General features: G+C 46.9%; 3 protein-coding genes across 3 annotated transcripts; 1 reads left to right on the forward strand and 2 right to left on the reverse strand.

Annotated features, from left to right (window-relative positions):
• Positions 1-3,594: 3,594 nt before the first annotated feature.
• ACHE_31160S (uncharacterized protein) lies at positions 3,595-8,421 on the forward strand (the record flags this gene model as incomplete). Its single annotated transcript, XM_043277859.1, has 1 exon — positions 3,595-8,421. One exon carries the CDS (start codon positions 3,595-3,597, stop codon positions 8,419-8,421), a length of 4,827 nt encoding a protein of 1,608 aa, XP_043135695.1.
• Positions 8,422-9,872: 1,451 nt separating this feature from the next.
• Positions 9,873-11,954, reverse strand: ACHE_31161A (uncharacterized protein; the record flags this gene model as incomplete). The annotated part of the gene is made up of 1 exon (XM_043277860.1): positions 9,873-11,954. The coding sequence occupies one exon, from the start codon at positions 11,952-11,954 to the stop codon at positions 9,873-9,875; it is 2,082 nt and encodes a 693-aa protein (XP_043135696.1).
• Positions 11,955-12,620: 666 nt separating this feature from the next.
• ACHE_31162A (uncharacterized protein) lies at positions 12,621-13,338 on the reverse strand (the record flags this gene model as incomplete). Its single annotated transcript, XM_043277861.1, has 2 exons — positions 12,621-12,759; positions 12,830-13,338. 2 exons carry the CDS (start codon positions 13,336-13,338, stop codon positions 12,621-12,623), a joined length of 648 nt encoding a protein of 215 aa, XP_043135697.1.
• Between the last annotated feature and the right edge of the window lie 844 nt (positions 13,339-14,182).

Here is a 14,182-nt window from a genome sequence, read left to right on the forward strand (position 1 = left end):
CGGGCTAGGCCCGAAAGGCACCTCGAACCATAAATGGTTCTCGATTGAAGCTATTCACAAGAGCGTGCCGAAGTCAGGTGATCGTAGATCACCTGATCACGAGTATATAAATCCACCGCCAGCGTGTCTTTCTTTCTTTCTTTCCTTTCCCCAACGAGTTCTTTTGTACATATCTATATATTAGATAGCAAGGCTTCGGCCCATTACACGCTCTATATTATGATAGGTTTAAATGAACACTAGTGCGGATATGATATGGATATCCTTGGATTATCCGCATGATATCCATTAGTTATCCATGTAGATCCGCAAAGTTCACGATAAAATCATCAAGTTCCCATTTTCTTGATTTTCCAACAATTACATATTGAACTATATGGACTAGGCATTGGAAATATATAAAAATCAGCTCCTGCTACTGCTTGATATCTTATTCAGGCAAATGTTCCCCTAAATCAATCTTCATGAGAGTAGTTCTCTTGGTAGAGGATACACCTGCACACTCCAGCAGTAAATATATATTTTCACCTGTAACACCCAAGGTCAGCTTTTAATATCTAAATCATTAGTAGCTACCACCACTTCGCCTGTAATTTGAGATACTAGAATTACTTCAAATGCAGAGGGTCTAATATACCTAAGCATTTTCAAAAATTTCATAAGGAGGACAATGGAAAAGTGCCAACTGATCCTATTACAATCAGAACAGGCGTAAATAACTGATATTTACGAATCTGAATCAGCGAGTTATGCATCACATGACAGCCTGAATGTAGTTAATTTAGCGAGAATTGTGCAAATGCGGATACCATGCGGATATCCGCATCCTATCCACGCGGATTTGGATTTGGATTTGGATACCTGAGTCATATCCAAATCCGTGCGGATTTGGATGTGGATAGCAAAGTGGTATCCGCGGATGAGGATATGTCGCAGTCTATCCCATAGTAGGGTTCGAACATCCATTTGCTGTGTTCATGAAAGGGTCTCTGAACCGTGAAAATGGGCCAAGGAAAGTGCTGCAATTCCATTCATCACTGGAAGGATATGGGCTCATATGGGAGTTATGGTCTGAATGTTTTTGTTCAGACATATCAATTCAGTTTAGCTGAAAGATTGCAAGACTGGAAAGGTAAAGAGATGGAGAAAAAGGAGAAGAAATGTTTTTATTTTAAGAGGTGTGAAATGAGGTATGTAACAAGGGTTAAAATGAGAAGGGATTGAGATAGCCTTTAACGTAATTCACAAGCGAGTGGGCCACACAAGCGAGTGGGCCACCAACTCCCCATATATAGTATGTAAATGCATTTATTTCAACCAAACGCCATATAATTAACAAAACAAGCTAGCTAGGTCTGTCTGGACATGCATTTCTCTTATGTCCTTCATTTCCACAGATACCGCACTTCGGTAAAGCCCTCGTACGCGGCTGTAAAGGTGGTGAAGGCTGTCTTGGCCAGGGGGGTGCTGGAGCTATTGGGACCTCAATCGGGGTCTCAATTAGTTCAACAGCCTCCTGAGCTAAAAGGCCACCTTCATGGGGTATCTGCCTTTTAGACCGTGTACGCTTTTGCTTCTGTTTCTCATTTGCAGCCCGTAATTCACTTACTTCTTTCTCAAGAATAGCAGCTGATTGCATACCGATTTGGCACGCTTTAAGAATCTGATTTATCGCAGTATTAAGTGGACTTGGTGGGCTTCTTGATCTCATACGGAGCAATGCTTTGATTGATGAGGATTGCTTTTGTAATTGCTTATAGTTCAAAGGCGTTTTTGGCTCCCAATCACTATCCCGGCTTCCAGGGGGGGTTGGCGTACGAAGCTGAATGTTGAGCTTTGAAAGCACCCGATCAGGGTCAAAAGGCACTAAGCCAGTTGCCGTGAAGCTATTTTTGATGGTGTTGGGTTTGAAAGCTTCAATTCGTGCGTGTGGGTAGGCCTCAAGGAAGTCTAATTTGTCGATATGGTTGATCCCAAGACGCATTTTGGTTTCAACAAGCTGACCATATGATCGCTTTAACACTGCAAAACAACCAATATCAAGTGGCTGTAAAAGATGTGATGAATGTGCTGGCATACAAATTGGGATAATATCATTTTGATCGCAAATTCCATCGAATTTTGGTGTCAAATGACTACCATGGCCATCAAGGATCAAAAGCCGATACCTCCCTTTTGTACGAGTGATTGTTGATGGAATGAAAATTTTTTGGAGCCACTGAAGCCCGATTTCATCAGAAGTCCATCCATTTGGGCTAACTTCAAAGAGCCAATCACCTGGTACATTGTCAAACCAACCCTCAATAAAGACCTTGCCTTTGAAAATGATGCATGGAGGCAAGGCCCAGCCTGACGCGCTTATTGCCTCAATTGCAGTGGCCCATTCACGATTTCCAGGTTGTAAAAGGGGTCGCCGACCATAGTATTCAGACCTTGTAATCACTTTTGCAGTTGCAGTTAAGCCCATTGCAAAGCCAGTCTCATCGAAGTTGTAGATATCATCAGGGTCAATGCCATATTGAAGTATTGTATGTTGCACACAATTAAACCACTCTTGAATGATTTTTGGGTCTTCACACTTTGCACGCTCGTAATTATAGCGCCTTGAGAATCGGGTTGAAAGCTCAGAATGCCTTTTCACAAAGTTTGTAACCCAATTCTTGCCAACTGTTTGAACTGGGGTAGATCCACGAGCCGCGAGTAAAAGATTGGCCATTTCTTGTACAGCAGTAGGCCGAGGCGCTGCTCCGCGGGAATCCATTGAGAGAATCCATTTTACAAGTGATTCCTCTTCTGTTTGAGACAATCTATGGTTATTGGCGCGTGATTCAGGGCGAAAGACGTCACCAGCAAGGCGGCGTTGTAAAGTAGAGCGAGGCACTTGAAAGTGGTGTGCTGCTTCGCGAATAGAGCTAACTTCTTGATTCTTAATAGCCTGAATAGCTAATAAGATCCTACCCTCCTGCTCTAGTGAATACCGAGAGCTTTGAGAGCGAATTGGTGGCATGGTGGGTGGTTGAAGAAGGAAGGGTATATAAAACCGACGTGTTTCGCGTTTGGTGGCCCACTCGCTTGTGTGGCCCACTCGCTCGTGAATTACGTTACCGGGCAGAAAGCGAGGGCGGTGAGACACGTGACCCGCTGGGTACTATGATGAGGATCGATCGGATAAATAGTTGGCCCGAGTAGCGAGGTCAGGAGATTCTTATAGTCAACGTGTGCACACATATTGTAGATTAAGCACTCAATCAGCTACATACGCGCATACACGTTCGATAGACAATATAGCTCTACCTTCCGCTGGTCCTCTCCATATAGACCTCGTTAGTCCGGAATAAATCGACTCCCGATTTCCCTTCTGAGCTACGATCCGAGAGACCCCGTTTCATTGGTTATGAGCCCGGGCCTGCCCAAGATATTTGGATATATCGACGCCTAACCAGCGTGTGGCACCCCGGGGGTTCTATAGTCGCTTAACATCTTCTATAGACCGATCGATACGATTCCGACTACGGGCCTCACCCTCGATTAGTTCCCTACACGATTATCGGCCAGTAATCTGCTCAGCGGAGCCTATTGGGTTGTGAGAACGTCATGATGGTAGGGACTGGAAGTGAGAGCAAAATGCCATCAAAGGAGCCGCTAGAGGATCCTGGCATAAAGATCTACTCCTTCAATATCGAGAAGCTGAACGAGGAAAACGCTCGATACTGGTTCTATGCAATGGAGAGTCAGTTAAAGGTCCAATTTGCATGGCAGGCGATTGATTACTACTACGAAGTAGGAAAGGAGACATATAACCAAATACGGAAAGACAATTTGAAATGGACGAAGGTAGATATGAAGGCGGACATGATTATTCAACAAGGCCTTACTCCCACTATTGTCCTGGAGATCAAGGACCTGCCAAATGCCGGCGCGAAATGGGACTACCTGAAAGAGGCGTACCTGAAATCATCAAATGCGATGAAGGCCATGCAGTTGATGAAAATGGCCAATTGGTATCAAGGTTCCAATGTGAATGCCAAAGACGCCTACCGCGAAATCGAACAACTAGGACGCGAATTAATCGACATGAACGGCAGCAAAAAGATCGATATTGATGAATTGGTTGTGATTTGGTATCTCCGTGGCCTGCGGGAAGAGTATGCAATGCTCAAAGGGACTGTGATGAGCTCAGATGTTAACCTGAACAAGAGCTATGTGCTCAAACGAGCAATAGATTTTGACCAGTTACGAGGCGGACCAACTGAGAAGGCATCAAGGATTCAAAAGAAAGGCACAAAGTGCTTTGCTTGCGGGAAAACTGGACATCGAGCAAGGAATTGTCTGAGCAAGCGTGATGATCATGATGCTAGCGCTGATGAAAGCAAGCGCCAAGGTGGCCGAGATGGCCGGAACAAGAAGCCCAATCGATTCTCCAAGCAGAAAGGGAAGTCTGCAAAGGAAGGAGGTAGCATGGCTGGCAACAACAATGATGATGATGATAATGATGATGGCGGATACATGAGCGAGTATGGTACTCGTGCCATTGAGGTGGCAGACATAAGTGAGGAAACTGCTATGCATGCAGCTGAATGTGCTGTTGAATATACTGCTGAAGATGCAGGTAGCTGCGTTGGAGATGGCCATGTGGATGAAGATAGTGACGTGCAAGATGGCTTCACATGTGAAGAAGCCCAATTCCCTGAAGAGCATGATGCTTGTGCAACAGAGGATGTGCAAGCTAGCCCCATCACTGAATATAAGATTGAGTGGGCCAAATACATCATAGAAGGAGCACACCGAGTTAGAATGGATCCATCAAGATGGTGCTTTGACAGTGGGGCTACAAGTATGTGCTCTGGCAATCGAAGCATTTTTGAGTACCTTGATGAGACTAGCCGAGGTCATTTGATTATTGCTAGTGGTACTGAGATGCCCATCAAGGGACGAGGGATCGTTCGATTCAACCTGCCAAACGGCATGTCAGCCAGGTTAGGTAGGGTGGTGTATGTGCCAGGCCTAGCAGAGAACCTACTGTCATTAGAGGTTCTACATATGGCTGGCTTTCAATCAATTGGCTCTAGAAAGGGGTATGTGCTCAAGAAGGATGGGAAAGTGGTAGCCCAAGGAAAACGAGATGGACGGACCACATACTTGCATTCAGTCAGGCACGTCAATGCACTATTTATTGGCCCAAAAGCAGCGAAAAGACAGCAATACGCCCGAATGGCCCTATCTGCCGATGAGCAAACGCGAATGAAACAGGAGCTCATTCATCGACGCCTTGGTCATGCAGGAAGAAGCCGATTTAACACCTGTGTTGAATATATGGAGCTAGATGAGCTGAAACTGGGGAAACAAGACCAGTTGCTCCATGATAACTGTGAGGTGTGTGCGAAGGCCAAGAAGGTGAAGAAGCAAAGCCATGCGCCAATTCCTAGAGCTAGAAAGCCGCTTGAACGAGTGTACATGGATTTTTGGGGTCCAAATCGCGAAGGAATAGGGCAGGAAAGGTATTACCTGTCATTGATTGATGATTGCACGCGATATTCATGGATCTTCATCAAGATGGACCGAAGGGCTGAAAGTGTAATGCACACACTGGATAGTTGGCTGCGCCAGGTTGAAAGGCAGTCAGGGAAAGTGCTATTGGTCATCCGTACTGATAATGCTGCTGAGTTTGTGGCATTGAGACCATGGGCAGAAGAGAAAGGCATTGAACTGGAATTTATTGAGGCTGAAACACCAGCACAGAATGGTGTGGCGGAACGATACAACCGTGTTATTATGGATATAGCGCGCGCCTTGTTGATTGACTCTGGTATTAGCAAGCGTTATTGGAAGTATGCTGCTGTCACGGCAAATTACCTGAGAAACCGGACATTATTGGTGAAGAGGAAAGAAGATGGCCATGAGAAAGTTGACAAAGATGAGAAAACACCATATGAGCTATGGCATGGGCATAGGCCTGACTTGGCCCATCTTCGTGCTTGGGGTTGCCGAGTGCTCTTTTATCATAAACCAGAGAGCAAGTTGGAAAGCAGAGCAATGGAGGGCACATTCCTGATGTATGGGAAGAGCAACAAGCAGTATTTAGTATTGCCTAGAGGTGGTAGTGAACTGAAGCTGGTCACTAACCCCGAGTTTCGAGAGCGGGAAAATGGCAATTTGAGCGAACTGTCAGCTGGTCAAGTTGACATACAAAGCCTGCTGACCAGTACTGTTCTACCTGTTGGACCACCTACCGAAGCGCCTGCTCAAGCATCCATTGGAATGACTTCTAAGAGGCCTACTGAAGAGCCTGCTGGAGCAGGATTGCCAGTCAATGAGCCCTTCCACACCAACGAACCGACAATTAATTCAATGCCAGAATTGCTGAATATGCGACTGAATAAAGAGGATGGAGAGAAGGAAAGGAATTCCTCTTCATCAACTGGGGGCACAACAGATAAGCCGTTGAAACTGTCTGAAGTTCAGCCTGAAGGGGAGGTGGAGCAGAGAGCTCCTGTGGAACATACAAACAATGAAGTGCTTGAGAAAGAACCCCGAGAGCAGGCTGATGAAACACCAAAGGATATGCCTAGGCCTGAACCGGTTCCTGAAGACGGACGCCACCGGTCTGAGCTTGAAATGGAACGGCGGTCTGCTCGCGTACGTCAACCATCAGAGAGAATGATGGAGAGCCGCCAGACAGAGCAAATGTATGGCCGCAAGCGCAAAGCTGAAGGGGAGGACACTGGGAATAGTGATCGTCCAGCTCAGCGCATGCGGGCCCATTTTGCTAGGCTAGCAGTAGCTGCAGAGCTATTGCAGACTGATAGAGAATATGAGGTTGCAGAGAAAGCATGTGCTGCACGTGAGAAAGCTGGAATCCGTATACCGAAGTCGTATAGCGAAGCCGTTAATGATCCAATATATGGCTCGAAATGGAAGGAAGCGATTCACAAAGAGTTGAGCACTTTAATAAGCTTTGGCACATGGGAGCTAATTCCCCGGAAGGAAGCCGAAGGCACGATTTCATCAACCAGATGGGTGTTCGATGTGAAGCTAGGCCCGGATGGCCGAATTGACCGCTTCAAAGCCAGGCTGGTTGCCAGGGGAAATGAGCAATCAGATGACGATTTCAACGAGACGTTTGCACCAGTATTTCGAATAGATAGCCTACGAATCTTGTTGGCTATAGCAGCCCAGCTAGGCTTATTGGCACATGTGCTTGATGCTAATAATGCATTCGCTGGTTCCGACCTCGACAAGCCTAATTGTATGGAAATCCCGGAAGGACTGCAGGACTTTGATCCAGATGTTACTAGCACGAGAGGCCTAGTTTTGGAGCTGAAGAAGTCGCTGTATGGCCTCCGCCAGTCTGCTAATCTATGGCATCGAAAGATTAGTGATTTCCTGAAGAAGATAGGCTTTAAACCGATTACTGCAGACCCCAGTGTGTTCATCAATGGTAGGGGCCTGATTATCGCTGTGTATGTGGATGACATAGTGATATTTGGCAAGGATGCCAATGACATCGACGTGGTGAAGCAGAAGCTCAAGGAGTTCCATCCAATGACTGATTCAGGATTGGTCAAGAAGCTGTTGGGTATTCGCTTCACATGGGGAAGAGACAGGTCTATTCAACTGGACCAGCAGTCCTATGCACAACAAATTCTTGATGAATTTGGCATGGCTGATTGCAAGCCTGTGAGCACACCCATTGGCCCGAGCATTAAATTGGAAGCGCCGGATAGCTCACTGCTTGGACGAGCTGAGCATAAGCTATTTCGGAGACTAATTGGGCGGTTGATTTTCTTGGTGATAGCCACACGGCCGGACATCGCTTTTGCAGTCAATCAACTGTCTCAATACCTCGCGGAGCCAAGGAAGGTCCATTTGGCAGCGGCCAAGCATGTGCTTCGATATGTGAAAGGCACCATGGGCTATGGCCTAACGTTTGGTGCAAAGGGGAGTCCAAAAGGGTTATATGCATATGCTGATTCCGCGTACGCTAATTCAGCAAAGAACCGGTCGACTACTGGTTTCATTTTCTTTATTAATGGCACGCCAATCACCTGGTCGAGCAGAAAGCAATCGGTTACTGCACAGAGCTCGACGGAAGCTGAATATATGGCCGTATCGGAGGCAGCCAAACAAGCGGTTTGGATTAGACATTTCCTATATGCAATAGGAAAGGGATCCATTTATCGTGACGCTCCGACTACCATTTATGAGGACAACCAGGGCGCCATAAAGATTGCTGACAACCCAATCAATCACCCAAAGACGAAGCATATAGCCGTACGATACCATGCCATCCGGGACCACATAGGTAATGGGGAGATCTGCCTTGAGCACCTCTCTACCGACAAGATGATTGCCGATGGCTTGACGAAGGTTACCAACCATGCTAGTCAAGGACGGTTGGTTGAAGACCTGGGGCTCGCTTAATTAAGCGAGAAAAGAGAATTCAACATCTATGAGAAGTTGAAGCGTGCGTCCAACCGCCGCTTATCAAATTGCCAGATATTGTTTTTGATTGATTTGAATATGCGGCGATTGAACGAAGGGGAGTGATGAGGATCGATCGGATAAATAGTTGGCCCGAGTAGCGAGGTCAGGAGATTCTTATAGTCAACGTGTGCACACATATTGTAGATTAAGCACTCAATCAGCTACATACGCGCATACACGTTCGATAGACAATATAGCTCTACCTTCCGCTGGTCCTCTCCATATAGACCTCGTTAGTCCGGAATAAATCGACTCCCGATTTCCCTTCTGAGCTACGATCCGAGAGACCCCGTTTCATACTAACAATCTCTGTGCATCACGTGCAAAGGTCACGTGCATAGGTCACGGGTTGGCCCCGTGACATGAAGCGCGTATATAGCGAAAGAATCATGAACAAAATGCAGAAGGAAATCAATGCTGTTGATAAAACAGAATTCCTCTATATATACCCTACTGTCCATTACCAAGCTCTATCATCATCAAATATTCGAAGCAGCTTTGCAGCAACTGGCCTGGTCCCATTCTCACCTGAGCGAGTCCCTTCAAAGCTTCGTATACCACATAGAACACCGACGCCGCCTTCATCATCACATAGCAATCAATCCTTTGGTGCAGGCAAGACTCCAGCGGATATAAACCAGCTTGAGGCCCAAAAGAAGCGAATTAATCACCTCCAAAATCATCAGGTATCCACATCAACTATGCAGGAGGCAATGGGAAAGGTCATTAGAGGGGTGGAGATGACCATGCAAAATGCCATCCTACTACAGCATGAAGTCCACCAGCTTCGCATGGAAAATAGGCATCAAAGGCAGAGAATAGCAGCTCCTAGGGCCTTTATACAGACTGGAGGAAGTCTGACAGGTGCTAAAGGACTACAAAAAGCGCAAGAACAGGAGACTATAGTAGAGGAAGCACACCAGCCAGTTACCAGGCTGCGTAAGCCACCAACCTGCAGTACATGTGGTAAAATAGGCCACAATCGGCTAAAATGTCTTGAGAAATAGTCTATATTTTTTATAGAGAATATATATCCATTTTGTGGGAGAAAGACTTCAAAAAATGCATCTAGTGTGTCCGCGCTGCGGGCGGCGGCCAGCTCGGTGATAGATTACGTTATTCCGACAGGTACCAACATTTAGCAGATTGTCAAGATTTATCTTCTCTTTCTCATGCATCCTCAGTCATACCTCTCCACCCTTGTCATTTATGCAACTTCTCTCCCAACATACATAGCTGACAAATGCCGTACTAGCTTGCGATCAGCAGACAGACCAATACAGGATTCACGCCAATTACATAGTAGGAAGAGGATCAAGTACTCGTCCTCAAAAGGCCTGGCCGGGCCTTGAAATATAAGTCATTGTTTAATCAATTAGAATTGCAGATCATTGTCTTCTGAAAATCCTAGTAAATGCTCGCCATTTGCCGCCTGTGACAAGCTTTGAGTCTCTTTGGGTTGATTCTTCAGGCTCGACAGACTTCTTGATAAGAGTTAAGGCATCTGGGATTATTCCCAGTTGTTTCAAAATATAGGCAAGGTCGTGCACGCTGGGCAGAGTGTTAGGATGCTCTGGCCCTAGCACCTGTTTCCGGGTCTCCATCACCTGTATCTCTAGCTCGTCTGCTTCTTTCCATCGTCCTTGATTCCGGTATGTTGCTGCGAGGTTGGCCATGCTGGTCAAAGTGGAGGGATGTTTTGGCCCGAGTACTTGTTTCTGGGTCTCCATCACCTGTATCTCTAGCTCTTCTGCTTTTTTCCATCGTCCTTGATTCCGGTACGTTGCTGCGAGGTTGGAAATGCTGGTCAAAGTGGAGGGATGTTTTGGCCCGAGTACTTGTTTCTGGGTCTCCATCACCTGTATCTCTAGCTCTTCTGCTTCCTTCCATCGTCCTTGATTCCGGTATGTTGCTGCGAGGTTGGAAATGCTGGTCAAAGTGGAGGGATGGTTTGGCCCTAGTACCCGTTCTGAGGTCACCATCACCTGTATCTCTAGCTTTTCTGCTTCTTTCCATCGTCCTTGATTCCGGTATGTTGCTGCGAGGTTGGAAATGCTGGTCAAAGTGGAGGGATGGTTTGGCCCTAGTACCCGTTCTGAGGTCACCATCACCTGTATCTCTAGCTCTTCTGCTTTTTTCCATCGTCCTTGATTCCGGTACGTTGCTGCGAGGTTGGAAATGCTGATCAGAGTGGAGGGATGCTCTGGCCCTAGTACCTGTTTCTGGGTCTCCATCACATGTACCTCTAGTGCTTCTGCTTCCTTCCACCTTGCTTGATTCCGGTATGTTGCTGCGAGGTTGGAAATGCTGGCCAGACTGTCAGGATGCTCTGGCCCTAGTACCTGTTTCTGGGTCTCCATCATTTGTATCCCTAGCTCTTTTGCTTCCTTCCATTGTCCTTGGTTCCAGTATGTTGCTGTGAGGCTGGCCATGCTGGTCAGAGTGTCAGGATGCTCTGGCCCTAGCACCTGTTTCCGGGTCTCCATCACCTGCACCAACAGCTTTTCGGCTTCATTATACCTCCCGTCACTGTACAAGCAGGTGCCCACATTCTGTATGTAGTCAGTATAGTGCCCTTGTTGTTGACGGAATACGCTCTCATTCAACAAGAATAGGGCGTGGGGCAGGTATTCCCTCCAAAGCTGTCGGTTGGTATCATCGTTACGGGGGAAGGTCTCGCTCAATCGGTCTGCTGTTTTTCTTATATAGAGTGTAAATTGATCCGCCTTTTTCATCCAGTTCCGAGTTGCCAGATGCACCAGGCGATGTAGAGTTATGGACTCATTTCCAGGTTGAATAGTAATGAAAGAGTAGGCACTTAAAAGCCCAAGGGCATCAATCATTTTCTTTTTTGATGCTGGCCGTGGAAGGAAGGATTCTGGGATATTGCGCGGATCGACACAAGCCATAAGTGATAGATAGTCAGCAGCAAGTCTATCAAGCTTCTGAACCTGATGAAAGGAGATTAGCCATGTCATGGCTACTGGGTTCTGGGTATCCTTGTAGCGTCCATCATCATCAAAATCCTCACTTAGTAGCTCCACAACATCTGCCTCCTGTTCTTGAAGAAGCAGCAAGTAATCAGACACTCCTATGCTGTTTTCATTCATGTATGCTGCAGCTTGGGTAACAGCTAATGGAAGGAAGGTAAGCTGTTCAAGAAGAGTGATCATTGCATGATGATCATTAAGCAGGCTTCCTTCAATCAGGGACCTTTCCAGAAATTCCAAGCCAGCCTTTTCATCGAGCTCGCGAACATGTACCACGTCAGATGATGCCAGTTTCACGGCTAACTTTCGATTGCGAGTGGTGAAGATAATATGACCTTGGGTGTTATAAGGAAGGAAGTCTCTTAATGCTGAGGCTGCACCGCTGTCTTTCATCCACATGTCCGAATCATCCGCGTTGTCGAAGATCAGAAGCCACTTCCTGTCGATTTGGCTGAAGTAAGCCTTGATACGCTCTTTCATCTCTGCTGGCTTCACATCTTGGATCCCTACTGTTTGTGCAATTGCTATGTAGGCCTGCTCAACAGCCTCATTGCTGGTGCAAGGTATCCAGAAAATTGAACATCCAGGTTCCCTGTCTCGCATTCGGTAAGCTAGCTCTAGAGCTACCTGTGTCTTCCCAACTCCTCCTAGCCCAGTAATGGCAAGCTTTTTTGCTCCGTCAGGCATGGAGATCAAATCCTCTAATTTATGGATTTCATCCTGGCGGCCCACAAAACGTGGATTTCTTTCAAAGTGAATCATTAAGTGACGGGTTTTGCTCGCATCTATAAAGCATAGTAAGATATTTGATATAAACTGACTTCTGTTGATAGGTAGTCCACTGACCTTCATGGTTTACAGGCCTCCAGTACTCCAAGAAAGCTTTTGCCGCTGAGGCTCCAGTTGCTGCTGCATATGCTTGCCATGCTTTGCTCTTGTGGCTGTCTGCATAGTCACACACACCTTTAATAACAACACATGGAACATTATCCCACACTCCTGCCCCCTCCATCTCAAACCCAATGACCTCCTCATTTCTGCTTATGGCATCACGATGTTGTCCCGATTTCATTACTTTATCAGCCGAGCCGACCGTTCCAATATGCACAGAGATATTAGCTGCTTTGATGGGCTCTCGACGACGTATCACTTGATCATTGTCACATCCAAGATCTTCGCAATTTTTTTCCAAGGCATCTTGGCAAATACTATCCGGTACATTACTCCCCAAGCAGCAGCACTTGACAGAAAAAGTCTCTCCATGATGCTTGTGAAGATAAGAAGCCTTGAAAAGAACATCATCAACCCCTGGATGTTGCCACATTGTCCCCGCTTGCTGAAGTGTGTGAAGATACTGGAGTACCTGGTCCTGAAATTCAACGCGGGTATTATAAGCCTGAAGGCTCTTAAGGAAAATCCGAATTTCTCGATCCGGTCTGCCAAGTGTGTCCTTGACACCAGTCTTTCGCTGGAAACCACCGGGGTATTGTCGGCCAAAGTCGTATTCCATCACGGTGTCACTGATGATAATATCACCGAGAAATATCTCATCATACTTCGGTAGTGGTGGAGCACCACCGCAGATGCCAACAACTAAAGCAAGCTGGATGCCAGTGTAGCTGACTCGTAGGCTTGAGGCAACACTTGCAGCGCTTCCTTTTCCCATGCCTGGCAAGTAGCACAGGACCGCATGGTGCTTGCCAATTCTTCCATTGATATACGCGTTTGCATCGCCTGGTTGTTTGCCATAGTGTTTGCCTAACCGATCGTACGTTTCATCAAAAAGGGCTTCGACGGCATCAGCCTCGAGGGGAAGGGCGCAGATAATCGCGATTGCAAAGTCGTTCCGGCTTCTCGGGCGCATTTCAGCTAACAGCGCGAGTTATCACAGATTTCAAAAACAGAGGTTTACACAGGTTTTGCTGTGTCAACGACTAGATGGCGAAGATATCAGCGTTTGAAGCTGGAGGGTAAACGGAGCTAAAGTCGTGGGAGACATGAGGCTGTTTGTCCGCAGCCTCGCGATTGCACCCACCAACCACATGGCTGCAATAGCCGCCCATGGAGGGGGTAGTGCATGAGGCCAGCATCATGCTGTTTACTGAAGCAGCCAATGATGGATGCAGATATAAACCTTTCTATGCTGAATCACTTTTAAGGAAAGATTTGTTTATGGCTATGCGCAGATGCCAAGATAGCTCGGTGTTTGAAGTTGGAAAAGGATAGCCAATGATCAGTGGCTGTAGCATGCCATTGGATTAGAAGGATTTCAAAGGATTGAGATTGCGCGGCGCTGCGCGACGTTGGGTGATGGCTCACCCTCATCTATAGCGCACTCACCCTAACTCACCCCTGGTCGCGCGACCGAAAAGCGGCATCACCCTTTAACTCACCCGGGAGGCACCCACCGAACTATCATCCATAGTTAAGCCACACGCCGGCCGGTTAGTAGTTGGGTGGGTGACCACCAGCGAATCCCGGCTGTTGTATGTTTTCTTTTTTTTTTTTTCTCTCTCTAGAGCGAGGGACTATATTCTTGACAGTTAGCAGGCGGCCGAAAAGGGCTACTTCGGCGGCTGTCTTAGGAATCCTGCTAACCAACTCCCGTCTTAGCATCAGGTGAGCATATTCCCACGTCCATAGGCTTTTCCTCCACGCAAGGCCGCGGGTTCCATAACCCTAGTTGTGACGGCTCACATATGATAGCT

Source organism: Aspergillus chevalieri, chromosome 3 (assembly GCF_016861735.1).
Source record: "Aspergillus chevalieri M1 DNA, chromosome 3, nearly complete sequence".
NCBI classification, from domain to species: Eukaryota; Fungi; Ascomycota; class Eurotiomycetes; order Eurotiales; family Aspergillaceae; genus Aspergillus; species Aspergillus chevalieri.